This window comes from Chlamydotis macqueenii, chromosome 4 (assembly GCF_036417535.1).
Source record: "Chlamydotis macqueenii isolate bChlMac1 chromosome 4, bChlMac1.mat, whole genome shotgun sequence".
NCBI lineage: Eukaryota > Metazoa > Chordata > Aves > Otidiformes > Otididae > Chlamydotis > Chlamydotis macqueenii.
In genome coordinates, this window is record NC_141559.1 from 49,311,761 (window position 1) to 49,338,401 (window position 26,641).

At 45.6% G+C, this 26,641-nt stretch overlaps 2 protein-coding genes across 2 annotated transcripts; both read left to right on the top strand.

Moving 5' to 3' along the window:
• The first annotated feature begins 218 nt into the window (after positions 1-218).
• Positions 219-7,005, top strand: LOC147600980 (cilia-and flagella-associated protein 96-like). The gene is made up of 8 exons (XM_086747674.1): positions 219-293; positions 1,908-2,094; positions 2,917-3,136; positions 4,441-4,578; positions 4,667-4,742; positions 5,210-5,392; positions 5,910-6,082; positions 6,957-7,005. Exons 2-8 carry the CDS (start codon positions 1,998-2,000, stop codon positions 7,003-7,005), a joined length of 936 nt encoding a protein of 311 aa, XP_086603800.1. The 5' UTR covers positions 219-293; positions 1,908-1,997.
• Positions 7,006-21,055: 14,050 nt separating this feature from the next.
• On the top strand, positions 21,056-26,114 carry LOC147600981 (cilia-and flagella-associated protein 96-like). The gene is made up of 7 exons (XM_086747675.1): positions 21,056-21,184; positions 22,007-22,226; positions 23,549-23,686; positions 23,775-23,850; positions 24,318-24,500; positions 25,019-25,191; positions 26,066-26,114. Exons 1-7 carry the CDS (start codon positions 21,088-21,090, stop codon positions 26,112-26,114), a joined length of 936 nt encoding a protein of 311 aa, XP_086603801.1. The 5' UTR covers positions 21,056-21,087.
• Positions 26,115-26,641: the final 527 nt, after the last annotated feature.

Consider the following 26,641-nt stretch of genomic DNA (forward strand, 5'->3'; position numbering starts at 1 on the left):
ACTGGATTTCCTGCCAGCGATGCCAGTTCCTCCGCTGCTTTGCCCACAGCCTCCCAGGCCCACCTGAAGAGCACGAGAGGGGACAGCCCAGCGCGCAGGTGCCCTCAGTGCACTGACACGGCGAGGCGAGGCGAGGCGTGCTGCCCCCTCTTGTGACAATGACATCACAGTTGGCCATTCCACCGCCTCTCCCGGTCCAATGGTCTTGAGTCCGGCCACCCCCACTGAGAGCCTGTCCCCAGCTGCCTGCTCAGAACCAGCCCTGGCAACCCTGAGGGGAGCCTGCCTGTGCGGTAGGTGCCTCCTTCTTCCTGCTGGTGTTGTGTTCTTTGGGTGTTTTGGTGGCATTGGGGTTGGTGGCTTGCTTGGTTGGTTGGGTGGGTTTTTAACTTTTTATTGCACACAGCTCCACACCTTGTCGCTGTGGGTGGGCTTGCTCAGTAGCACAGTCACATCGGTGGCCCAGGTTTTTGTAATTTACATTGGAAAAGTAATATTCTGCCATACGTTGTTTAAATGTAAAGCGATTTTGTGAGTGCAGTTTCACCTTGCCAGGAAGAAAAAGAGAGAAAAAAGTCTCCCTGCCAAAGTATATGGAGCGCTGAAAATGTATATGAACAATATTCATTGTTAGTGTTTTCTGTGCTTGAAGTACAAAAGCAGAGGTTCACTGTCTGCAATGTTAGACACAGGTTTTTAAGCTAGATTGTGCGAGCAGACAAAGAACGGTAGAGAATCAAAGAAGAGTAATGAAATATATAAGATCTGTATTAGTAGATGTATTTCCAGGGCTGTGCTGCTGCTGCTTTTCTAGTCTGCACCCATACGCCAGATCGAGCTGACGCATGATGTGAATCTCTCAGAGTTTTCTCCAGCCTGAGTTATTTTCATTCCCATCTTCCATCTCCCCTTTGCCCCCAGAGTTAGTGACAAGCTGGGACCTGATCTGCACTGTCTTTCCTCTGCATTCCACCCTAATGTCTTAACTTCCCTGCTCCCTTTCAAGCTGTACGGACACAGATACTTGAGCTATTTCTTTGCACATCCTCCATGTTTTGGGTCATTCCTAGATTTCACGACTTTGAAGAAATAGCTTTCCTAACATATTAACCAATCTCTTCTCCCTCGATTTCCATTCCTGGTGAACTGCCCGTCTGTTGTCATCTTCCTCCTCAAGGCAACTGTTCCTCTAGCTGATTCCGATTTCCATCTCTACTGGTTTTCACTCTGGGAATCGGATCCCTGGTCATCCTAGTGCTGAGCCTGCTCTCTGTTGAAGCCCTTGGGTTTCTTACACCGGTTGACTAGGCGTTTTCCTTAGTTCTGTCAGGCTCCAATGAGGGTGATGCTGAGGAAAAAGTAACATTTCCTGTCAACTATTTGCATGAAGACCAAGAAGCAATTGGAGATGTTTACCATGACCAGGTCTTGGATTGGGTAGATGGCTTCCAAAATTCCAGTTTTATCTCTTATCCCAGATTTGTCCATACACTCACCTTCTGTACCCTTATTAGGAAGCCATTGAAAACCCTTGCTAGAGATAAGCCACAGGATGAAGGAGGAGGCTGCGCGGCACGGTTTCTTACTAGCTGTTAATGCCACCAGAAAGTCTTGTTTTAGTACTCCAAAGAATACCCATTATAAATTTTGACCCCAATGATGTACACTCAGGAAGAGTTGCTGCACCAGCTGTATTCCAAATGCATTTGATTTTCTTTCTCTGCTCGTGTTTTGAATTTGTTTAAGGGAGGAGATATAACGGTATCTCAATCCCACATAGTGCCTTTGTCCTCCAAGCACCAAAGCTGTCAGTCATATTGTAGACGGTTTTCTTCAGGTTACAGTTATTGGTAATATTTTTAATCCAAACATCTTGCATTTCACTTAAGTAAACTTTTTGTTTACAGGTGTGGAGTGCCTCTCGACTTTTTCAGTGGAAAAAGAAGCAAGGATACTTGAAGCCTTTTAGGGCAGTGCCTGGTCACACAGATCCAGCCATGCCTGTGGAAGGGAAAAGTGATATGGAGAGGATTGGCCTCTTCAGGGAAATGGATTATGTTTCCATTGGAGATAAATATGTGTCCCACTATATGCGTACGTACATGGAATTGTCATCAGTATTTGGTGATGGGGACCACCTCTAGTTTCCATCTACTGCAGAAGTCCTGTTTTCTAATGTAGTGTTCTTTTTGTTAGAGGGAACTGCTGTTTCCTGCGTATTCTTTGCAGGCAAATTCTTTTTAAATTAGTGTTGCAGATGTGTTTCTGATCCGATCTGACTGACACGCGTGAGATTCCTCATCCTGTCTTTTTCAAGAATGTTCGCCTTTACTTGTGGTTTAATGGCAATACTCTTTGAGAAAGGCAGTTTTTGGAATTAATGAGGTTCCAGAGGTTTACGCTCAGTAGCTGCTTTGAAGCGATAATGCAAAATAATCGTGGCTTCTCAATGGAGACACTTGTGCTGTGGTGTTGTGTCAGTGGTGAACGTGTCCACCAGAAGCCCGGGGGATACGCTTGTACCCCACCAAGCTGCTGGGGATTCAAAACGCAACTGGAGGCACTTAAGCTATTCTGCCTGGTCTGGAGTGAGTGAGAGAGGGGATGCTCCTGCAAAGTGCTGCTGGTGGTACAGAAACAGGCATCGTCTCTAGCTCTGCATTGTGGTCTGGAGTAAGCCACCTCTCTCCCTTTGCCGGGAAAGCAAGGGCAGGGGTTAGAAAACTGGAACTCGGTGCTGTGAATACTTTCTCATGGCGCTGTCTTTCAAACAGACCCATTTACAAGCAGGATTTACAAGTTAAGTGCTGTGTAGCACATTCTTTGAGCCACCCAGATCCAGCCCTTAGTTTTCTGATGCAGACTAAGAGAAGCACTAAGAGTGACCAGTTCTTGACAGCGCTTTCTTTTTTAAAGGTCCTTTTAACGAAGCTGCAGGCAAGAACAGGCAGATGTTACCTGGGGGGACCAAAACACTGTCGGCTCTGCAGGCTGGTTATTTTGAGTCTCATTTTGCGAGGATTTTTGATGGGGAAGCCTACGCAGACCCTGTTCAGCTAAGGAGACGCTATAGGTTGGCAGAGTCAAAGAAAAATTTGGGCCCAGCGTTCCGTCCCAGTAACGGAGAGAACTTGCTGTAAGTGCTGTTAAATCGTTCTAAATTGACCTTTTTTTTTTCTTTTCTGTGCGCTAAAGATGGTTTCCACAGATTCTTTCTTATAAACCCTGTAATGAGAGTACAGTACTGTTGTTCTGTCAAATGTAGTGTTGGTCCGTTGAGCGAAGCATGTTGAGCAGCGACACAGAGTAGGCTGAACAGAGGTAGAAATCAGGTCCTGATGCTTGCTCTTAACTCTGTTTTTTTTTTTTTTGCTGTACACAGCTCTCTTAAACCCTTCAGCTTTAAGCTTACAGTCTCATAGTTATATTTAGTCCTATCTTTCTCCAAACTTTGCTTTTGGAAAGTTAGGAGAGTCACCTCTTTTTTATTTTATAGACCTATCTTTTGGGATGCAAGGATTAGCTATGTTCAGCTGTATGTTACAGGAACACCTCAGCTTGTAATAGGAATGTAAGACATGGTGCGGAGGCTTTCTGTTGGATACACGTGTGCTCACAGCGTGAGCTCCATGTTCACACCTTTCTTTCAGCTCCAACTTGACTTCATAGCCCAAGGTATTTCTAAGGCTTTAGCTGTTAGAAACACCTAGGAACTGATTTTGAGTCCCTGTCGGTCAGTGAGAGTCCTGTTCCCTCACATTCTGGGTTCTGAGTCCAGCAGTGCATGTCTTGCTTGCCACAAAGAGCTGCTAGCGTGCTCTCCTCCATGTACAGCCTCCACAAATGCACTCGCTAGCTGTGGGTGCACCAGCTCGTGCCCTTGTTCTTGTGGTAGGACTTCTGAATTCCTGTTATTTTGTTCGGGGCATACAAAAAGCCTACACACAGCAGTGACCTGGAAGGAGTATGAAATAAAGCACTTAAGGGCTAGGAGAGAGCAAGATAAACGTTTATCCATTTGCCCTTTTTTTCCCTAGATATGGGTTGATGAAGTCCCTGACTCAAGGGAGGGCAATGAACAGGCAGGTTAGCGTTCTGTGCAAAGATGACCAATGCTATCTGGGCATCCTCTTCCTGTCCGTCTTCATTCACGGCCCTTTTAAGGAGGAACGCATTGAGAGGCTTTACTCTCTCCCCACCAGAACTGCAGACAGTACAGGCAAGGCAGGTTACCTCGGCAGGTTGTCTCAGCCGCTCTCTTGCTGTTTCTTCTGTGCGCGGAATGGCTGCAGCAGTAGATCCACGCAGAGTGGTTGCGATCTGGTTTGGTATGTGACTCTTGAGATGTACATGTTGTACCCTAGATGATAAGCACACTAGATCTGGAAAGCCTGCAGTATTTGCAAAGCATTAATGAATGTGTTGGTGTGCTCTGTTTAGATGTGGACTTGGCAGCTATTATGGAACCATAGGAGGGTCGTATGCGTACTTCAGTCCACAAATGAAAGACAGAGAAAGAGTCGTTCCTCCTGGAAAGAATTTTTATACTAATCCCGGAAAGAAAGGAAGTGCATATGGGTAACTTGACGATATTGCTTCTGGCAGAGTATTTTATTAAATGTTTCTGGAGTTTTGGGCACCTAAGTAATTTGTTTTGTTCTTCCAGTTACGCAAACCTTACCATAGGTGAACGATACCTGCATGAACCTGATGGGTATGAACTCGAAAGAATAAATGCAAAGGTAAAACTGTTTGTCCTTATTCTGTGGGAGGGTTATGCCCACTTATTACAATTTACGTGAACTTTTTGTTCCCAGTGGTGTTTCCTTTAGCTGGAAATCACTACTGTTTCTTTACGCAGTGCAGGGATGGAAACCAATACACGACCGTCCTGTGTAAGAAAGATTTAGGAATTGTTCATTGATGACGTTTTCTTTGAGACATTTTCCTACCATGCGTTCACGCTGATTGTGCGGCTTCCTGGTCAGTGAATCTAATGTTCCTTCATAGGTCTTGGAGGTCTTTTCCAACCTTAATGATTCTATGATACAGGGCGGGTATGCAAACTACCTTGATCATCAAACAAGAGTAAACAAAAGTTTGGATGAACATTCTCCAAGACTGAATTTAAATGCTTTCCATTTTTCTCTTAGGGTGACCTACAGTACAAATGCTGAAGCTTGATTCTTTCAACTGATTTGTTTTGCAGAAAGCGCAAGAGGAACATAAACGGTTGGTCAAAGGAGGGCCTTTCAAGTTAAATCTGTATCCCCAGCAGTACTTTGACAGGAATCCCTACTTTAGTGACAAAGTTTTGCCACCTCTGAAGAAAACACCTCCAGTGAAGCCAGTGGTGGTACCACCTTTCAAACCAAGTTCTCCTGCTAAAAAGGTCAGTTTGTCCTACAGGTACTGGAGACCACAGATACATAGCATATTGTTAACTGACTGCCCAGACCACAAAAAGATACCAAGCAGAGGGTTATGCAATAGAAGTCAGTAAGACTAGATTACTGTAGCAAGTGAAATGCTCTGCTAGTTGGCACTCCGTCAGTCACTCCTCTCATTTTTGAAGCTGCAAATTCCTCTCGGCCTAGAGAGACAAAGATCTAACAGGGCATTTTAGCGAGTTATGTTTTTACTTTTTCTGTCACATTGGTAGGATCCTTTCCTTAAATTCCAGACTTAGGAAAGAACATTTGAAACTAAGAATTGATCCAAATAACGGCTAAAGATTTCCCTAAAGGTTCCATTGCAAATTTAAGGAACACACTTTTTCTTTGGGTTCTTTTTTGCATACTATGACGCAGTCTACTATTCAGTATTCTTCCTTGCTTTTGCATGAAAACTCTTGTAATTAACTCAGTTATATTGTAGATTGGCACTTGGAAAAGCTCTTTTTCTTCCAGCCAGGGGGCATGAAAGGAGGCACATTTGATCCTTACCCAAGCCACTCCGCTGACCCCTATGTAATTAAAAAATCTAAGGCTGAGGCCAGCACTAAAGAACAACAGATTTTTCGTCCTCCTCCTGGGCCAAAAAGCAGACCTGTTACAAGCATAATAACTTTAAATGCCACAAGGTAAGCTCCTTTCATTTGAGTTCATGTGTCAGGTATGCTGTCTCCCAGAAGTCACTAGCACAGCTGTTTATTCCTGTCTACAATACCGGAAGAAAGGAAGGAACAAACTTTTAACAGAAGGAGAAGAAACGTATGAGGAACTGGGCTTTCAGAATTTATTCCTACTCTCTTCTGTCAATTCAGGTTACCTTATAAGGCTCTACGTATCATGGAGACCTTCAAAATCATGCTATACAGATGTCGCTGAAAAAATACCATTTTTAATTCTTTTCTGACTGGATAAATGTCCAAAGACTAGGAATGTTCCTGTTGAAACCAAAGTCTGGTTTTGTTTTCTGTTATGTTTAAGGACCAAACTTGGCTCCCTCTGCCGGCACACATAATATTAGGTAACCATGAAGCTTTTGGAACAATGGCACTCAGACTGGATTCCTGACTACCAACACGTCACTGTACAATGTTAGAGATTGATAGTATGCAATGTATGCCTCTAGGTAGCCAAGCACATAACTCTTTAATTTTTATCTTGCTAGGCTAAAAGCCTTCTGTTGAAACAAATCTATGTTCTGCTTTTGGCTCTTTTGTAAATGAAGACTGCAGTCGTTAGAGTTCTTTAGAGAAATACTTTCAAATGCAGGTGTCTAAGATTGCATGTAGAAGAGTTAAGCGTGTTATTTTATGGAGTCTGTGAGTAACACTCAGGAGCTCTCACTCAGAGCTCTGTTGAAATAAATATGACTTAATGTGCTTCAAGGCATTAAATGTGATTACGGGACTGGGTGTAGCACAGATTTTCATCTTTAGAAAAAGTCTTGTGATTTGTACAGTGATATTTGACAATGCTCTAAGAAGTTTCTCTTCATTAACGTTTCAGATCATTAAATGTAAAGAACTACAAGACTGCACAGCTGACATTCTGCTAGGTACAGGAGGTACACTTTTTAGACCGTAAGCTGCCAAGAAAGCAAATAAAAATGTGAAAAGTGGAATTCAAGTATACAGAGCAATCGGATCTTTCTATGTACTGGGAATGCAATATTTGGTTTCAACATATAAAGCTATAGTAAGTAATTTAAGGTCATTCATTCCTTAAGTCCAAGGCTGTTTTTGTATGTAAGTTGTCATCTTATTGCTGAAGTGGACTTTTGAAATGTACTTTTAGAGAAGGTACTTCCTCATGAGCAATTTGGGTTGCCAATTGACTCTGTACTGCAGTGGCAGAAAGTGCCTCTGTGTTAGAGTGAGGATCAGTGTATGTATCAAGCAAGCGAGTGACCTGTGTCCCCCAGTGAAAGCAAGGGCATTGATTGTCTTTTTAATAGAATTACTTCCTAATTGTAATTTGGCTTGCAAATGGACTCTATATTGCAGTGGCAGAAAGTGCACCTACTTCAAAAGTGAATATATGTACGAAGGTGAAGAAGATCTCTTCCCCCAAGTTACAACTAAGGAGGTCTCCCACTCTGCCACCGAATTGGCAAAATTCAAGAAGGGTTTTGGTCGAAGCTCTAAGGAATCCGAGGCCGAATACACCTGGAGAGTACCACTGTTGGGGGCAGATGAAATCTTGTTAAGTGAAAAAGAGGCAGAAGGGTATTGGGGACCGGGAGTGTTTTTGACGACTGGGGATTATCGTGCCCCCTGGTCTCTAACCCAACGGGCAGCCTGTTGGGCAGGCGGTTTGAACCCCCTGGAACGGGGGGAACCCCTTGCAGTCATGGGGACCATTGATCAAACAGTGGGAAGTGTACAGAAAGCGGCTTGTTTGCAGATGCTGTACGATCGTAAACTGGAACCTAGGCAGGAGTCCCCGATTCTTTAAAACCAATTACAAGGGAAAATACGAGCAATGGCACGGGGCAAAAGTTGCAGCTGGCTTAGAGGGGCTCCCGCCTGACCGGCACTGCCGACCCCCGGATAGGAAAACGTGGACCTGGGGGCAGGTAGCTCAGGAGCTGATTAATTACGGGCCCAATCATGGCGCCGTTAACCTCCCAGCTACCAAAATGGCGCCCCGAGGCTTAAGGCAGGCCGAAGTTAAAAACAACCCCCGAAGCTAAAATGGCTCCGCGCCCCGGGAGTGAAAAGCGGACACCCTTGCAAAACCGCCGGGAAGGAGGCACATCCCGAACAGGCCGCGGCCCCGTGGGCAAGCTGGGGGCCGAAACGGACCCCGCGTGACTTGAGGGACGGGTTGCCGACAGGCGGGTTGCAAAAACTGATGTCCGGATCAACCGGCAGATGAGGAATTGGATCTTAAAAGCCCCCGAGCCCCTGGTGCATCTCCCTGCACGCACCCATTAGAGACAAAGGCCTCCCGAGACCGGCGGGAAAGGGGCCCCTTCGCCCTCCGATGGCGAGCGGGGCGGGGGGGTGGTGGGGGGCAGGGCTGCATACGTATCCGATAGCTCACCGAAAATGCCGGGGTGCGTGATTAATTACGGGGCCAAAACAAGTCCCGATTACATTTTTAGTAGATCCTGGGGCCCAGCTGTCAGGTATTAAAGCAGAAGAGGCCGAAAAGAGACAGACGGGCTGGGAAAAGGGTTGTTGTCAGCTTAACCCTGAGGGAAGCCCGAGGAACAACTGGGCAACAATCCGTGGTGCTTAGCGGGCCATTTACGGTAATCAAGGCGATTTTAGCAGGGACCCCAGCCCCTGACGGGGTGGCCCAAAGAGCCTCCGTGCGGAGATGGTACGCGCAGACACAACAGTATGGCGACGTTCTTCCCGTGTCCGAGGGAGCCGCAAAAATACCGGGGTCCTCCCGCCCGCCAGGAGCCGTCGAGCCCGCAGCTGGGGCGCGAATCGGCTTTGCTGCCGTACCCGGCGCGGGCGCCTCGGCGGGTGCCGCTGTGGCCGGTGAAACCGTCCGTCCCCCCGGGGGCGGGCGGCGCTGCGGCGAGCCCGGGCCCTGCGGGAGGAGCGGCGCTGGGGCGGGCAGCAGCCGCGGCCAGCGAGCGCCCGCCTGGGCTCGACGCCTGCCTCACCCCCGCGGCCCGGCCCTGCCTGGGCTGGCGGCGAGCGCGGGCCAGGTTCCCCCTGTGTGAATGTGCGTTTTCTAAAAGCTGACCCAGATCACGGTGTTGAAAATAGTAAAAAAAAAAAAAAAAAAAAAAAAAAAAAAATTAAAAAAAATATATATGTAACCTTAGGGCGTTTATTTTCTCTTTGTACAAACCGACATGTTTTTTTAAAGGAAAAGCAGGTCACTGCAAAGGGCTGGGTATCATTTCTTTCTGGTTTTCTTTCATTTCAAAGCAATAGCTGCTTCTTCAGTGAGACAGTCTTTGTGCAGAATCATGCCGTTCAAACCCACACTACTGGGTTTGCGGGCACCATGTGAAGCCAAAAAAAAGCTGTGATAAAAGAAACTTAATAGTCCAGGTAATATTAAGCAGGTATTCTTTATTACAGCGCCAGGCACACGGCGGATTGCTCCTCCAAATGTGTGCAACGTGTTAAGCAACAGGTACAGTATTTCTGCATCACAGACATACATATTCATAGAATTCCTGAGGACTTGGTTATATATTCATTAGTCTTCCGAGAAATCATCATCATAAGTTTCCTCCCACGACAGGTTATTCCCCGGTCTCTGCGTCCATCTCATGTCTGTTCTCAGGAGTCACAGTCTCTCCGTCCTCTTCATCACTGTGTTGTCTGTGTGAACTCAAACTTTTATCCTGCTTTGTTCTTGCTGCCAGGGCGGTTTCTTGCTGACTTGTCTTTGTTGGTTCCCAGTTTCCTTGGTTATTCCACCCTGTCAGTTGCTCCTAACCTCCTCAAGCGCCCTTATCTTGGTTTCAGCTAGAGTGTCTGTACTCCCTCAGGATGTTCCTGTCTAACTTATCTTAGTCCCTGCTAGAGCATCCTGAAAGTACCTCGTTGTATTATGAGTCTGCTGTTCTTTCTCTCAAGGTTAGTAGTTTCTGTTTTCACAGGAGAATTAAATTGTTAGGCAGGGTTCCTGCTAGGCTATATAAGAATTACTGCTTTATTATGAAGCTACTTGTTTTGTTATTTAATAATGTTATTATTCTGATTAGTCCTTTATTCTTCTAAGTCTCCTCTTCACATGTGTGTAAAGCCTTGCCAGCAAATTGGTCTGGAGTGTGCTACGTTGGGGTGATCTGTCCCCTATTTTTCCTACTTCCCAAAATGGATGGTAAGCATTTGGGTGTTAAAGTAGATGATAATTTAAAAAGAGAAAAGAGGTCAAAACTCACTGATACCTCGCTTACTGATGGAAGTAGTAGCCAAACTTGGATAGATGACCGTTTGACCCCTCAAAGGATCATACAGCATTATGGCCCCGCAACATGAAACCCTACTGAATTAATCAGTGGTGCTCAAGAACCAGTTTACAGCCTAAATCGTATCATCCGGCTGCAAGCCGTGTTAGAAATCATTACCAACCAAACAGCTGATGCCCTGGATTTATTAGCAGATCAGGCTACCCAAATGCGAAGAGCTATTTTTCAACACCGCATGGTTCTTGACTACCTATTGGCTGAGGAAGGAGGAGTTTGTGGCAAGTTAAATGATTCTAATGGTTGCTTAAAAATGGATAACAATGGCAAGGTTGTGAAACAAATTACCGCAGGGATACGGAAATTAGCCCATGTTCCAGTCCAGGCCTGGAAAGGCTGGGATGTGGACATGTTTTCCTGGCTTGCGGGCGGCGTATGGGTTAAACTCATTTTATTTTACCTGTTATGTGGTTTGGTCATGTTATTGTTCTTACCCTGTATTATTCTGTGTTTTATACAATTAATCCAGTGCGCTGTAACTAACATGCAATTTGTATCTACTGTTTCACCTGATGGAGTTAAGCAGCTTCATGCCATACGTTGATCTGTGGCACCTACAGTGGAAGTTATAGGAGCTGCTCTTTTCTGGCCTCTCCTACACCACTATCCCTTTCTAGCCAACCATGGGTCCTGAAGAAGCAATCTTTGAGCCACTGGGTGGTGTGAGAGACTTGAATTATGGGACTTTTGTCTCAAAGGTTGCTTGCACGGCTGCAAGGACGCCTGGCAAGGACAACTGCAAGGCCAGGAAGGCACTCTGCACAGCATCAACGACTAACCACAGATATACACATTCACCTGCAGACAGCATGCGAGCGCCTCATGGACAACAGGCAGAGGCCAAAGAATGGCACAGGACAGTTCTGCACGGGCGTGGGTCGTTGCTTTGGGCGAGCAAGCTACAAAAGGCCACCGAGACAGACCCTGGTTTCTTGGAGGGGGGGCGGAACAGGGAATCACCCACTGCTGACTTCAGGAACACGGACCCCAGGGACGCCAAGGATCCACGGTAGTGGCTTTTTGCGCTTCTCTATCCCAAACTCTTGCTTAATTCCTCATCCTATTTTCTGATCTTTCCTATTGCTACTTCCCCTTTTCGGCATTGTTGAATAAACCAGTGAGCATATGACATCTGACCTCATTTGTGTATTAATCTTGCTCGAGGTGGTACTGGTGTCAGCCAATACCTTGAGGTCCTTTTCTGCCGGGCAGCTTTCTAGCCACTCTTCCCCGCACCGTTAGCGTTGCATGGGATTGTTGTGAGTGAAGTGCAGGGCCCACTTGGCCTTCTTAAACATCATACAGTTGACCTCGGCCCATCAATCCAGCCTGTCCAGATGCCTCTGCAGAGCCTTCTTACCCTCGAGCAGATTGACACTCCTGCCCAGTTGGTGTCATCTGCAAACCTACTGAGGGAGCACTCAATCCCCTCACCCACATCTTTGCTGAAAACATTAAACAAGAGTGGCTCCAAAACCAAGCCCTGGTGAACGCTGCCTGTGACTGGCTGCCAACTGGATTTAAATCCATTCACCACAACTCTCTGGACTTGGCCATCCAGCCAGCATTTTACCCAGGGAAGAGTACACCTGTCTAAGCCATGAGGCACCAGCTGTGGGAGACACTGTCAAAGGCTTTACTAAAGTCCAGGTAGATAAAATCCTCAGCGTTTCGCTCATCCAGTAGGCAGGTCAGCAGATCATGTGTTGTGGTTTTGTTTAGTGAGGGGGGCCTAAGGTGGTAGCTTCTGTAGGAAACTGCTAGAAGTCGCTCCCCTTTGGTCAGTGGACTTGGCCAGGCCTAGGGCAGACCTGCTGCTGGCCGAGGCTGAGCCGATTGGTAGCAGAATGTCCCGTGATAACGCCTCTGCGATAACGTATTTAAGAAGGGGAAAACAGAAAAAAAAAAGAGAGGAGAGGAGAGAAGATGTGAAGAAGCTGAGCGGGGGCAGAGGCGCAGAGGGGGAGGCGCAGGCCTCATGGGCCTTGCAGGCCTCACCCTCTGGCCTCTTGCCAGGCAGCCGACTGGGCCCGACTCAGTTCAGCCCGGCTGCAAGAAGTGGAAAGGAGATGAGAAGTGAATAAGATGTAAAAAAAGATCCTGAGAGACATCTACCAGCCTGTTGTGAGGAACGGCTGCAGACGCCAAGGTCAGTTCAGAAGGAGGGGGAGGAGTAATGCGGCTCCTGGCCAAGATTCCCCTGCAGCCTGTGGTGACGACCATGGTGGAGCAGGTTGTCCCCCTGCAGCCCATGGAGGCCCACGGAGGAGCAGAGATCACTTGGAGCCCGTGAAGGACCCCACACTGGGGGAGGTGGATGCCTGAAGGCGGCTGTGGCCCGTGGAGACAGCTGGGACAGCTGGGACAGCTGTTCTAGAGGGACTGAACTCCGTGGAAGAGATGAGCCACGCGGGAGCAGTTCCACAAAGGACTGTGGTGTAGGGGTGGGACCCCACGCTGGAGCAGGGGAGGAATGTGAGGAGTTCTTCCCCCAACCATGAAGCAGTGGCGTGAAACAACATGTGATGAACTGACCGCAACCCCCATTCCCTCTTCCCCCCTGTGCCGCTCAGGGAGGGGAAGGTAGTAGAGATAATGTTAAGCTTGGGAAGAGGGAGGGGTGGAGGGAGGTTATCTTGTTCTCTGTCTCATTATCCTGCTGTTTGTAGTAATAAATGAATAGTTTTCCCCAATTTGAGTCTGTTTTGCCCGTGATGGTAACTTTACGGATTTCTCCCTGTCCTTATCTCAAACCTCGAGCCGTTTTTCCTTATATTTTCTCTCCCTGTTCTCTCGGAAGGTGGGGGGAGTGAGAGAGAGACTGCATAGTCTGGTCCTGATCGGGGCTGAACTACGACATCATGGAAAGAAATCAGGTTGGTGGAGCAGGGCCTGCCCTTCATGAACCCTTGCTGGCTGGACCTGATGTCCTGGTTGTCCTGCCATGCCTGGTGAGCGCACTCAAGATGAACCGCTCCATAATGTTCCCCAGTACCAAGGTCAGGCTGACAGGCCTGTAGTGCCCCAGACCCTCCTTCAGGCCTTCTTGTAGATGGGTGTCACGTTGGCAAGCCTCCAGTTGTCTGGGACCTCCCCTGTCAACCAGGTCTGCTGATAAATGACAGAGAGTGTCTTGGCAATCTCCTGCACCAGCTCCCTCAGTACTCTTGGGTGGATCCCATGTGGCCCCGTAGATCTGTGTTTGTTCCAGGTTGTTAACTGCTTCCTCCTGGATTATGGTGGCTTTATTCTGCTCTCTGTCCCTGTCTTCCAGCTCAGGGGGCTGAACAGCCTGGGGAGGACTGGTCTGGGTAATGGTAGGGGTGCTGACCTGAGGTACCTTAGCGTCATCTTCGTAGAGATTATCGAGAGCGTTTGCCATGTTGTTCACTTGTGCTCTGAAGTTTTGCTTCATGTCCTTCTGTCTGTTCTCTTTTTGTAGTTCTTCCTCTTCTATTTTCCTCTGTCTTTCAGGAATTTTTTCATTCACTTAGAGGGTGGAAATACTGAAAGTTGTAATACAAATGATAATGGTGTCCCTTGGCTTCTTGGCAGTACCTTTGGCTGATGGCGGAATTTAGAACTTCTTTACATATTGACCATCTAGTCAGTAGCCGAAGTATTTGCCAATTTAATATCTTTATTGACTTTGTGTGGGAATGGGGGTTATGGTCCATTCATTACTTGTCGCTTTACGCCGCTCCTTCCTACTTGGGGGAAGAACTGCTCACCTTCCCCCACTGCTCCAGCAGAGAGTCCCTCCCATGGTCTACAGTCCTTCACGAACTGCTCCAGCATGGGTCTTTTCCACAAGGTACAGTCCCTCAGGAACAGGCTACGCCAGCACGGGCTCTCCAGAGACCACGGCCTCCTTTGGGCATCTGCCTGCCCCGATGTGGGGTCCTCCAGTGGCTGTAGGGGAATCTCGGGCAGGAGGAACTTTACTCCTTCCCCTCCTTCTTCACAGACCTTGGCATCTGCAGCCGTTCCTCTCACAAGGAATTCTTCACCATCAGGCTCAGGCAGATGCCTCTCAGGTTCTCTCACATCTCCTCTCTTCTCTCGGCCGGGTCAGGCCGGGCTGAGTGGTGCCCAGAGATCCGCCCGGCGGGAGGCTGGAGGGTGAGGCTCTCAGGGCCCGCAAGGCTTGTGCCTCCCCATCTCTGCCCACGCTTCTGAACCCAGGCAGTTCTTTGTGGAGCATAACAAAACCATGGAGATGAGGGGACATCAGAATTGTAAATGTTTTACAAAACAAAACGGTTTATTAGGATTTATTTGAAGCAATAAACTGTTGTAGATTATGGGGAATTGCCTGCAAAAAAAATCAGCTCATAAGATGTTTCCAAATGAAGCTCAGACCGTGTGCATCATATTCCAAGGCTTTAGGCTTAGGACAGACATTTCAGTACAAATTCAGGTGGAATATTCAAAGTAACCAGGATTCGTTTGCTCACAGACTCAGAGCTGTATCTTGGCATTGCAGAGAAATGTCCTCCTGCAAACGGTGCAATTCCGGCTGTACTTCATCTCTCTCAAATCCAGGAGTCTGCAGTTGATTTTTTAATAGTAAATGTTCTTCGGTCAGTTTTCCTATGTCACTTTCATATTGGGAAATGTCTTGTCCATATTCCTGCAGTTTTTTCTGGATTACCTGAATTTCCTCCATGATGTTTGTTATTTCTATTGATAACCTGTTGTATTCTCCACTTATTCTGGTGAAGTTTGATCCTAAAAGGTCAGTATCTGCTTTGACGTTTCTGAGTTCAGTCATGAGTGGATCTTCTGTATAAGCTTTGTCTGACTGGAGTTGCTCAAAGTCCTTCTGCAGCACCTGTGCGGTACCAGAACATTCCTGCAGGGTCCCTTCAAGGTTAAGTTTTTTGTCTTCCAGTGTTGGCATGAAGTGAAGAGGAGTTTCCAGGTCAGATTTTGCTGCCGTTTCTTTTTCTTGGATTTGTTGCCTCCTACTGCAATTTCTGTCAAGCTCTTGCTCTAGGGAACTGTCTTCTCTTGTAAGATGCAATATTTCCATCTTAAGGTTTTGATTTGTTTCCTGTAGCTTGAACTGTTCCCTGGGCAAGAACTCTAGCAGTGCGTTGAGCCCTTCTCGTCTACAGGTAACAGCTTTCTTCAGTTCGTCTACTTTCTGGTTCCTCATTTGAAAACCATGTTGTGTCTGTTTTGAACATTGGTTTCCATTGTGGAGTTGATTCCTCTCTTCCTCCAGGGTGTTGTTCTGGTTTTGGAGTTCTTTACATTTTCTTAAGAAGTTATTTGCTTCCTGAATACATTTGTTGTCATCTTCTTGTGATTTACCCAACAGCATTTGCACACTTTTCGTTTCTTCCGCTGAGTCCCTAGGTTGCCTACTACATGTTGGTAGTTTCTCTTTCAAAGACTGTATGGTAAGAGTAAGAGGTTCCACGTTGCTCTTGAGAGCTAGATTTTCATTTGGAAGATCATGTACTGTTTTTTGGAAATGCTCAGAGTTTTTCAGGTACTTTTGCAAGGCTTTGATTTTGCCGTCGTATTCAGAGGCTACATTGATTTTGCAGAACTTCTGATTTCCTTGCCTCAGTAACGTTTGATTTAAAACAGTCGGTGGTGGTTCTTCTTCTTTTTGCAGTTGCTCTTTGCTATCAAGGGTCATTAGCTTAGCTTTCACCATCTCGGAAAAAGGATTAACTGGGAATGTGGCACCTTCACTATAATGGATTCTCAAGTCCTTACGTACGGTTTTGCTTTGAGATTCTGCTTTTTCACTGTATGCTGTTGTAGGCCACCCACTCCATACATTGGCATAGCTGGAGTCTTCATAAAATTCTTGATCAAAATGTCGCCCACTTTTTTTAACTGGAACTAAACCAGTATGCGATTCATCTAAAGAGGTCACCACTTTTGCACCTTCTTTTAGGTGATTTAGTTTATCTCTGGATAAAAAGCCAGATTTTTCTGCATTACCCGCTAACAAATCCCAATCATTGCGGACTGACTTCTGGAATTCTTCTTTCAGCAACTTGGTCGGATAGTTAGTATTGTCTCTTTTAGGAAGTTGTTCCCCAAATTTGGGAAAAGGTATACGATGTGTAGATTCACCAAAAATGACCTTCTGATGGGCAGCATTCCACCCTTCTGTCTCCAAACCAGTGCCAGATAGCCAATGTCCACACTGATGTCCATTTGTTCTTGCAAGCCCGCTGTTGTTTTCAAACAGATCTTCTGAATTGTCAGCCATTTCAGCTGCTATAGTTTTAAGTGAAAACCTGCGTGGAATATTAATGTCACGGACGACATTTGCAGCGTTGGCATTTGCTTCCACGTGCTCATCTGAACGGAGCTGTTGATCATGATGAACTTTTCTCTTAGAAGGCAGCGATTCAGGATTTTGCAGAAGCTACCCCACAAAAGTAAACAGAAATGTACAAAGAACTGTCATGCTCTGAAAACTGTGAAACATGGCCGTGCTGGAAGCATGAGACAAATAAGTAATTAGCAAAGCAACTTATCCATCAAGACGTGTACAATTTACCTGTGCCAATGCCCTTTAGCCCTTAAAAGAACGTCCACGGTTATCATCGGCCCCATTTCATTCAGTACTGGGCTTTGGAGCCGGCACAGAATCCCGAGGAAGTGGATTAAATGGCTCGAGTGTATTTGCAGCAGAGGAGAGATGACTGAAGGAGACTATAGGTTGCCTTTGGTTGTTTTTGCCATCCCAGTCCCTATGAAACAAGGGCAAACTGGAGTTCACACTGAAGAGAGCCAGAAGAAGTAGGGTTTATGCAGCATGTCGTAGGAGAGGGACTAAATGTATTCCCTGTCCTCATGCCTCTCTCTTCTGTCCTTGACTCTCTGCCCTGTCTCCCAACCTGCTTTGCATTGCATTCTGTGCCCACTGAAGAGAATCCAAATTGATTTGGGGAAGATCAGGGTACAGTCTGACCTGTGCAGAAGAGAAACTGAGTTCTCATGATAATGGGTGGGAGGGAATAGTGTATGTCATTATGGCTGAAGTTCTGCTACCCAGAAAAATCTCAGCGTGCAGCTAAAGAATCACTTGTTTGTAGGGAAAAAAATTGTTAAACATACCAGAGATGCATCACTTGGTGTGCAAGTCACCCGAGTCTTGTCTGAACTCCACAGTGGAGTTTGCGTTTCAAATATGTTTGTAGTTAGTATCCTACGGATTTTCGACTGTACCTGAAAAAGATTGAGGTTGAGTACAGGAAACTTGCACGTGGAAATATTTCATTTTCCAAAACTGTCCTATTACTGAAGAAGTTCTCTCTTAGGAAGGACAGAGGAGGTGGAGGTGGCACGTAGGAATGTGGATTTGTTTCTCATTAACAGAGTGTAAAGCTAAATGTCCTTCCAGCATCAGGTATTTAGCTTTTCCACAAAGCAGCAGAAAAAAAAGATGGCCAAGAAAAGCTGCTGAAAAGCTGGCTTAGCATTTTGTGAAACCTGTCAGTTTGTAACCATGGAACAGGTTCTGCTGACAACGACAAAATGTGGAATTAACTTCTTTGAAAACAACAGAGCTTCCTAGAGTTCACCGTGACAAAAAGGGGAGAAGGATCTAGGCCTTCGGGGTTTTTTTTACCCTAACTCAGTTTTGGTTTTCCTCTGTTTTTCTGGGGTTTTTAAACAGTTTTTAGAAGCCTGCAAATAATACTGTGACTAAGAAAGAGCAAGAACCTCGATGGGAGATTACCTTATATCAGCCATTTTAAGACGGACAGGTGATTAAACGTATACTTAATATACACAACTCTTGAAGAATAGACCTTACTTAAGACACCTATGGCAGGAAGCTTTTGTGTTTGAAGAGCGTTTGTGTTCTACTTTTACCATGTTAATGTTCTCCAGAGTCTGTTGCCGAAATTTCTGGAAGGATTCCAGCTGTTGCTGAAGGATCTAAAATGTATTAAAAAAAAGAGAGAAAATCAGTTGGCAGGGGTTCTTTTGTTGGTTTTTGTTTTACTTGTTGAGATGAAATGATCTGTCTGGTTTAGACTGTGGTGTACTGGTTGGCCAACGTAGGAAAGCTGGACTGTCTCTGGGATCAGTAAAGGGAAACGCTAGTATTCGCCATTAACAGAAGTAATATTGGCTAAGCTGTAACGACACAGAAGTGCTTTAGAATCTAGATGGCGCAGACTCTTCACATAGATCAAAGGATGCTTCTCTGCATGAATCGTCCTGCAGAAGCTCAGTGAAAATCTCGGCTAAAGGAATGAGCAAAACTTGTCTGGCTTTCCATGTGTTCTGCTTTGGCAGAAAATTCCCCAAAACATAAAAGAGCAGCAGTGACCAGCAGCTAGCCGGAGCTGCTCTTGCTGCTCTGGGGAAGTGTGGCGCAGGCCAGTTTGTCGGCGGTGTTTTGGCACTCGGCACACCCATGGACTGCAATAAATACAGCCTGTGTCAATTCTGCTAGGGAGGACTTTCTGCCCAGTCCTCCTGCTCCCATCTGCAGTCAGGATCCAACCAGCTTACTTGCAGTGTTGTTTGCGGGTCAGCTGGGTCCTCTGCTCCTCCTGGGTGATGATCTCCAAAGAAGAATGGCACCGAGGAAGCAGCCGAGGCTCCCGCCAAGAGCGAGTCCCTTTTTGCCTGGCCGATCAGGTCTGGGGGCTGGCCCCTGACGAAGAAAGGAGAGCCGTTCATTCCAGCACGGGCTCTCCTCTGTACTGGATTTCCTGCCAGCGATGCCAGTTCCTCCGCTGCTTTGCCCACAGCCTCCCAGGCCCACCTGAAGAGCACGAGAGGGGACAGCCCAGCACGCAGGTGCCCTCAGTGCACTGACACAGCGAGGCGAGGCGAGGCGTGCTGCCCCCTCCTGTGACAATGACATCACAGTTGGCCGTTCCACCGCCTCTCCCGGTCCAATGGTCTTGAGTCCGGCCACCCCCACTGAGAGCCTGTCCCCAGCTGCCTGCTCAGAACCAGCCCGGGCAACCCTGAGGGGAGCCTGCCTGTGCGGTAGGTGCCTCCTTCTTCCTGCTGGTGTTGTGTTCTTTGGGTGTTTTGGTGGCATTGGGGTTGGTGGCTTGCTTGGTTGGTTGGGTGGGTTTTTAACTTTTTATTGCACACAGCTCCACACCTTGTCGCTGTGGGTGGGCTTGCTCAGTAGCACAGTCACATCGGTGGTCCAGGTTTTTGTAATTTACATTGGAAAAGTAATATTCTGCCATATGTTGTTTAAATGTAAAGCGATTTTGTGAGTGCAGTTTCACCTTGCCAGGAAGAAAAAGAGAGAAAAAAGTCTCCCTGCCAAAGTATATGGAGCGCTGAAAATGTATATGAACAATATTCATTGTTAGTGTTTTCTGTGCTTGAAGTACAAAAGCAGAGGTTCACTGTCTGCAATGTTAGACACAGGTTTTTAAGCTAGATTGCGCGAGCAGACAAAGAACGGTAGAGAATCAAAGAAGAGTAATGAAATATATAAGATCTGTATTAGTAGATGTATTTCCAGGGCTGTGCTGCTGCTGCTTTTCTAGTCTGCACCCATACGCCAGATCGAGCTGACGCATGATGTGAATCTCTCAGAGTTTTCTCCAGCCTGAGTTATTTTCATTCCCATCTTCCATCTCCCCTTTGCCCCCAGAGTTAGTGACAAGCTGGGACCTGATCTGCACTGTCTTTCCTCTGCATTCCACCCTAATGTCTTAACTTCCCTGCTCCCTTTCAAGCTGTACGGACACAGATACTTGAGCTATTTCTTTGCACATCCTCCATGTTTTGGGTCATTCCTAGATTTCACGACTTTGAAGAAATAGCTTTCCTAACATATTAACCAATCTCTTCTCCCTCGATTTCCATTCCTGGTGAACTGCCCGTCTGTTGTCATCTTCCTCCTCAAGGCAACTGTTCCTCTAGCTGATTCCGATTTCCATCTCTACTGGTTTTCACTCTGGGAATCGGATCCCTGGTCATCCTAGTGCTGAGCCTGCTCTCTGTTGAAGCCCTTGGGTTTCTTACACCGGTTGACTAGGCGTTTTCCTTAGTTCTGTCAGGCTCCAATGAGGGTGATGCTGAGGAAAAAGTAACATTTCCTGTCAACTATTTGCATGAAGACCAAGAAGCAATTGGAGATGTTTACCATGACCAGGTCTTGGATTGGGTAGATGGCTTCCAAAATTCCAGTTTTATCTCTTATCCCAGATTTGTCCATACACTCACCTTCTGTACCCTTATTAGGAAGCCATTGAAAACCCTTGCTAGAGATAAGCCACAGGATGAAGGAGGAGGCTGCGCGGCACGGTTTCTTACTAGCTGTTAATGCCACCAGAAAGTCTTGTTTTAGTACTCCAAAGAATACCCATTATAAATTTTGACCCCAATGATGTACACTCAGGAAGAGTTGCTGCACCAGCTGTATTCCAAATGCATTTGATTTTCTTTCTCTGCTCGTGTTTTGAATTTGTTTAAGGGAGGAGATATAACGGTATCTCAATCCCACATAGTGCCTTTGTCCTCCAAGCACCAAAGCTGTCAGTCATATTGTAGACGGTTTTCTTCAGGTTACAGTTATTGGTAATATTTTTAATCCAAACATCTTGCATTTCACTTAAGTAAACTTTTTGTTTACAGGTGTGGAGTGCCTCTCGACTTTTTCAGTGGAAAAAGAAGCAAGGATACTTGAAGCCTTTTAGGGCAGTGCCTGGTCACACAGATCCAGCCATGCCTGTGGAAGGGAAAAGTGATATGGAGAGGATTGGCCTCTTCAGGGAAATGGATTATGTTTCCATTGGAGATAAATATGTGTCCCACTATATGCGTACGTACATGGAATTGTCATCAGTATTTGGTGATGGGGACCACCTCTAGTTTCCATCTACTGCAGAAGTCCTGTTTTCTAATGTAGTGTTCTTTTTGTTAGAGGGAACTGCTGTTTCCTGCGTATTCTTTGCAGGCAAATTCTTTTTAAATTAGTGTTGCAGATGTGTTTCTGATCCGATCTGACTGACACGCGTGAGATTCCTCATCCTGTCTTTTTCAAGAATGTTCGCCTTTACTTGTGGTTTAATGGCAATACTCTTTGAGAAAGGCAGTTTTTGGAATTAATGAGGTTCCAGAGGTCTACCCTCAGTAGCTGATTTGAAGTGATAATGCAAAATAATCGTGGCTTCTCAATGGAGACACTTGTGCTGTGGTGTTGTGTCAGTGGTGAACGTGTCCACCAGAAGCCCGGGGGATATGCTTGTACCCCACCAAGCTGCTGGGGATTCAAAACGCAACTGGAGGCACTTAAGCTATTCTGCCTGGTCTGGAGTGAGTGAGAGAGGGGATGCTCCTGCAAAGTGCTGCTGGTGGTACAGAAACAGGCATCGTCTCTAGCTCTGCATTGTGGTCTGGAGTAAGCCACCTCTCTCCCTTTGCCTGGAAAGCAAGGGCAGGGGTTAGAAAACTGGAACTCGGTGCTGTGAATACTTTCTCATGGCGCTGTCTTTCAGACAGACCCATTTACAAGCAGGATTTACAAGTTAAGTGCTGTGTAGCACATTCTTTGAGCCACCCAGATCCAGCCCTTAGTTTTCTGATGCAGACTAAGAGAAGCACTAAGAGTGACCAGTTCTTGACAGCGCTTTCTTTTTTAAAGGTCCTTTTAACGAAGCTGCAGGCAAGAACAGGCAGATGTTACCTGGGGGGACCAAAACACTGTCGGCTCTGCAGGCTGGTTATTTTGAGTCTCATTTTGCGAGGATTTTTGATGGGGAAGCCTACGCAGACCCTGTTCAGCTAAGGAGACGCTATAGGTTGGCAGAGTCAAAGAAAAATTTGGGCCCAGCGTTCCGTCCCAGTAACGGAGAGAACTTGCTGTAAGTGCTGTTAAATCGTTCTAAATTGACCTTTTTTTTTTCTTTTCTGTGCGCTAAAGATGGTTTCCACAGATTCTTTCTTATAAACCCTGTAATGAGAGTACAGTACTGTTGTTCTGTCAAATGTAGTGTTGGTCCGTTCTGAGCGAAGCATGTTGAGCAGCGACACAGAGTAGGCTGAACAGAGGTAGAAATCAGGTCCTGATGCTTGCTCTTAACTCTGTTTTTTTTTTTTTGCTGTACACAGCTCTCTTAAACCCTTCAGCTTTAAGCTTACAGTCTCATAGTTATATTTAGTCCTATCTTTCTCCAAACTTTGCTTTTGGAAAGTTACGAGAGTCACCTCTTTTTTATTTTATAGACCTATCTTTTGGGATGCAAGGATTAGCTATGTTCAGCTGTATGTTACAGGAACACCTCAGCTTGTAATAGGAATGTAAGACATGGTGCGGAGGCTTTCTGTTGGATACACGTGTGCTGTTTCTGATGGGGTGGACAAGGCATGAGCTCCATGTTCACACCTTTCTTTCAGCTCCAACTTGACTTCATAGCCCAAAGTATTTCTAAGGCTTTAGCTGTTAGAAACACCTAGGAACTGATTTTGAGTCCCTGTCGGTCAGTGAGAGTCCTGTTCCCTCACATTCTGGGTTCTGAGTCCAGCAGTGCATGTCTTGCTTGCCACAAAGAGCTGCTAGCGTGCTCTCCTCCATGTACAGCCTCCACAAATGCACTCGCTGGCTGTGGGTGCACCAGCTCGTGCCCTTGTTCTTGTGGTAGGACTTCTGAATTCCTGTTATTTTGTTCGGGGCATACAAAAAGCCTACACACAGCAGTGACCTGGAAGGAGTATGAAATAAAGCACTTAAGGGCTAGGAGAGAGCAAGATAAACGTTTATCCATTTGCCCTTTTTTTCCCTAGATATGGGTTGATGAAGTCCCTGACTCAAGGGAGGGCAATGAACAGGCAGGTTAGCATTCTGTGCAAAGATGACCAATGCTATCTGGGCATCCTCTTCCTGTCCGTCTTCATTCACGGCCCTTTTAAGGAGGAACGCATTGAGAGGCTTTACTCTCTCCCCACCAGAACTGCAGACAGTACAGGCAAGGCAGGTTACCTCGGCAGGTTGTCTCAGCCGCTCTCTTGCTGTTTCTTCTGTGCGTGGAATGGCTGCAGCAGTAGATCCACGCAGAGTGGTTGCGATCTGGTTTGGTATGTGACTCTTGAGATGTACATGTTGTACCCTAGATGATAAGCACACTAGATCTGGAAAGCCTGCAGTATTTGCAAAGCATTAATGAATGTGTTGGTGTGCTCTGTTTAGATGTGGACTTGGCAGCTATTACGGAACCATAGGAGGGTCGTATGCGTACTTCAGTCCACAAATGAAAGACAGAGAAAGAGTCGTTCCTCCTGGAAAGAATTTTTATACTAATCCCGGAAAGAAAGGAAGTGCATATGGGTAACTTGACGATATTGCTTCTGGCAGAGTATTTTATTAAATGCTTCTGGAGTTTTGGGCACCTAAGTAATTTGTTTTGTTCTTCCAGTTACGCAAACCTTACCATAGGTGAACGATACCTGCATGAACCTGATGGGTATGAACTCGAAAGAATAAATGCAAAGGTAAAACTGTTTGTCCTTATTCTGTGGGAGGGTTATGCCCACTTATTACAATTTACGTGAACTTTTTGTTCCCAGTGGTGTTTCCTTTAGCTGGAAATCACTACTGTTTCTTTACGCAGTGCAGGGATGGAAACCAATACACGACCGTCCTGTGTAAGAAAGATTTAGGAATTGTTCATTGATGACGTTTTCTTTGAGACATTTTCCTACCATGCGTTCACGCTGATTGTGGGGCTTCCTGGTCAGTGAATCTAATGTTCCTTCATAGGTCTTGGAGGTCTTTTCCAACCTTAATGATTCTATGATAAAGGGCGGGTATGCAAACTATCTCGATCATCAAACAAGAGTAAACAAAAGTTTGGATGAACATTCTCCAAGACTGAATTTAAATGCTTTCCATTTTTCTCTTAGGGTGACCTACAGTACAAATGCTGAAGCTTGATTCTTTCAACTGATTTGTTTTGCAGAAAGCGCAAGAGGAACATAAACGGTTGGTCAAAGGAGGGCCTTTCAAGTTAAATCTGTATCCCCAGCAGTACTTTGACAGGAATCCCTACTTTAGTGACAAAGTTTTGCCACCTCTGAAGAAAACACCTCCAGTGAAGCCAGTGGTGGTACCACCTTTCAAACCAAGTTCTCCTGCTAAAAAGGTCAGTTTGTCCTACAGGTACTGGAGACCACAGATACATAGCATATTGTTAACTGACTGCCCAGACCACAAAAAGATACCAAGCAGAGGGTTATGCAATAGAAGTCAGTAAGACTAGATTACTGTAGCAAGTGAAATGCTCTGCTAGTTGGCACTCCGTCAGTCACTCCTCTCATTTCTGAAGCTGCAAATTCCTCTCGGCCTCACGAGACAAAGATCTAACAGAGCATTTTAGCGAGTTATGTTTTTACTTTTTCTGTCACATTGGTAGGATCCTTTCCTTAAATTCCAGACTTAGGAAAGAACATTTGAAACTAAGAATTGATCCAAATAACGGCTAAAGATTTCCCTAAAGGTTCCATTGCAAATTTAAGGAACACACTTTTTCTTTGGGTTCTTTTTTGCATACTATGACGCAGTCTACTATTCAGTATTCTTCCTTGCTTTTGCATGAAAACTCTTTTTAATTAACTCAGTTATATTGTAGATTGGCACTTGGAAAAGCTCTTTTTCTTCCAGCCAGGGGGCATGAAAGGAGGCACATTTGATCCTTACCCAAGCCACTCCGCTGACCCCTATGTAATTAAAAAATCTAAGGCTGAGGCCAGCACTAAAGAACAACAGATTTTTCGTCCTCCTCCTGGGCCAAAAAGCAGACCTGTTACAAGCATAATAACTTTAAATGCCACAAGGTAAGCTCCTTTCATTTGAGTTCATGTGTCAGGTATGCTGTCTCCCAGAAGTCACTAGCACAGCTGTTTATTCCTGTCTACAATACCGGAAGAAAGGAAGGAACAAACTTTTAACAGAAGGAGAAGAAACGTATGAGGAACTGGGCTTTCAGAATTTATTCCTACTCTCTTCTGTCAATTCAGGTTACCTTATAAGGCTCTGCGTATCATGGAGACCTTCAAAATCATGCTATACAGATGTCGCTGAAAAAATACCATTTTTAATTCTTTTCTGACTGGATAAATGTCCAAAGACTAGGAATGTTCCTGTTGAAACCAAAGTCTGGTTTTGTTTTCTGTTATGTTTAAGGACCAAACTTGGCTCCCTCTGCCGGCACACATAATATTAGGTAACCATGAAGCTTTTGGAACAATGGCACTCAGACTGGATTCCTGACTACCAACACGTCACTGTGCAATGTTAGAGATTAATAGTATGCAATGTATGCCTCTAGGTAGCCAAGCACATAACTCTTTAATTTTTATCTTGCTAGGCTAAAAGCCTTCTGTTGAAACAAATCTATGTTCTGGTTTTGGCTCTTTTGTAAATGAAGACTGCGGTCGTTAGAGTTCTTTAGAGAAATACTTTCAAATGCAGGTGTCTAAGATTGCATGTAGAAGAGTTAAGCGTATTATTTTATGGAGTCTGTGAGTAACACTCAGGAGCTCTCACTCAGAGCTCTGTTGAAATAAATATGACTTAATGTGCTTCAAGGCATGAAATGTGATTACGGGACTGGGTGTAGCACAGATTTTCATCTTTAGAAAAAGTCTTGTGATTTGTACAGTGATATTTGACAATGCTCTAAGAAGTTTCTCTTCATTAACGTTTCAGATCATTAAATGTAAAGAACTACAAGACTGCACAGCTGACATTCTGCTAGGTACAGGAGCTACACTTTTTAGACCGTAAGCTGCCAAGTAAGCAAATAAAAATGTGAAAAGTGGAATTCAAGTATACAGGGCAATCGGATCTTTCTATGTACTGGGAATGCAATATTTGGTTTCAACATATAAAGCTATAGTAAGTAATTTAAGGTCATTCATTCCTTAAGTCCAAGGCTGTTTTTGTATGTAAGTTGTCATCTTATTGCTGAAGTGGACTTTTGAAATGTACTTTTAGAGAAGGTACTTCCTCATGAGCAATTTGGGTTGCCAATTGACTCTGTACTGCAGTGGCAGAAAGTGCCTCTGTGTTAGAGTGAGGATCAGTGTATGTATCAAGCAAGCGAGTGACCTGTGTCCCCCAGTGAAAGCAAGGGCATTGATTGTCTTTTTAACAGAATTACTTCCTAATTGTAATTTGGCTTGCAAATGGACTCTATATTGCAGTGGCAGAAAGTGCACCTACTTCAAAAGTGAATATATGTACGAAGGTGAAGAAGATCTCTTCCCCCAAGTTACAACTAAG

Bases quoted from the DNA above. Each gene is read 5' to 3' on its own strand.
- LOC147600980 (XM_086747674.1), top strand. From the start codon at position 1,998: ATGCCTGTGGAAGGGAAAAGTGATATGGAGAGGATTGGCCTCTTCAGG. The intron at 4,743-5,209 runs GTAAAACTGTTT...TTTGTTTTGCAG, and splicing joins TCGAAAGAATAAATGCAAAG to AAAGCGCAAGAGGAACATAA. The intron at 5,393-5,909 runs GTCAGTTTGTCC...TTTTTCTTCCAG, and splicing joins CAAGTTCTCCTGCTAAAAAG to CCAGGGGGCATGAAAGGAGG.
- LOC147600981 (XM_086747675.1), top strand. From the start codon at position 21,088: ATGCCTGTGGAAGGGAAAAGTGATATGGAGAGGATTGGCCTCTTCAGG. The intron at 22,227-23,548 runs GTAAGTGCTGTT...TGCTCTGTTTAG, and splicing joins AGTAACGGAGAGAACTTGCT to ATGTGGACTTGGCAGCTATT. The intron at 25,192-26,065 runs GTAAGCTCCTTT...TTAACGTTTCAG, and splicing joins ATAACTTTAAATGCCACAAG to ATCATTAAATGTAAAGAACT.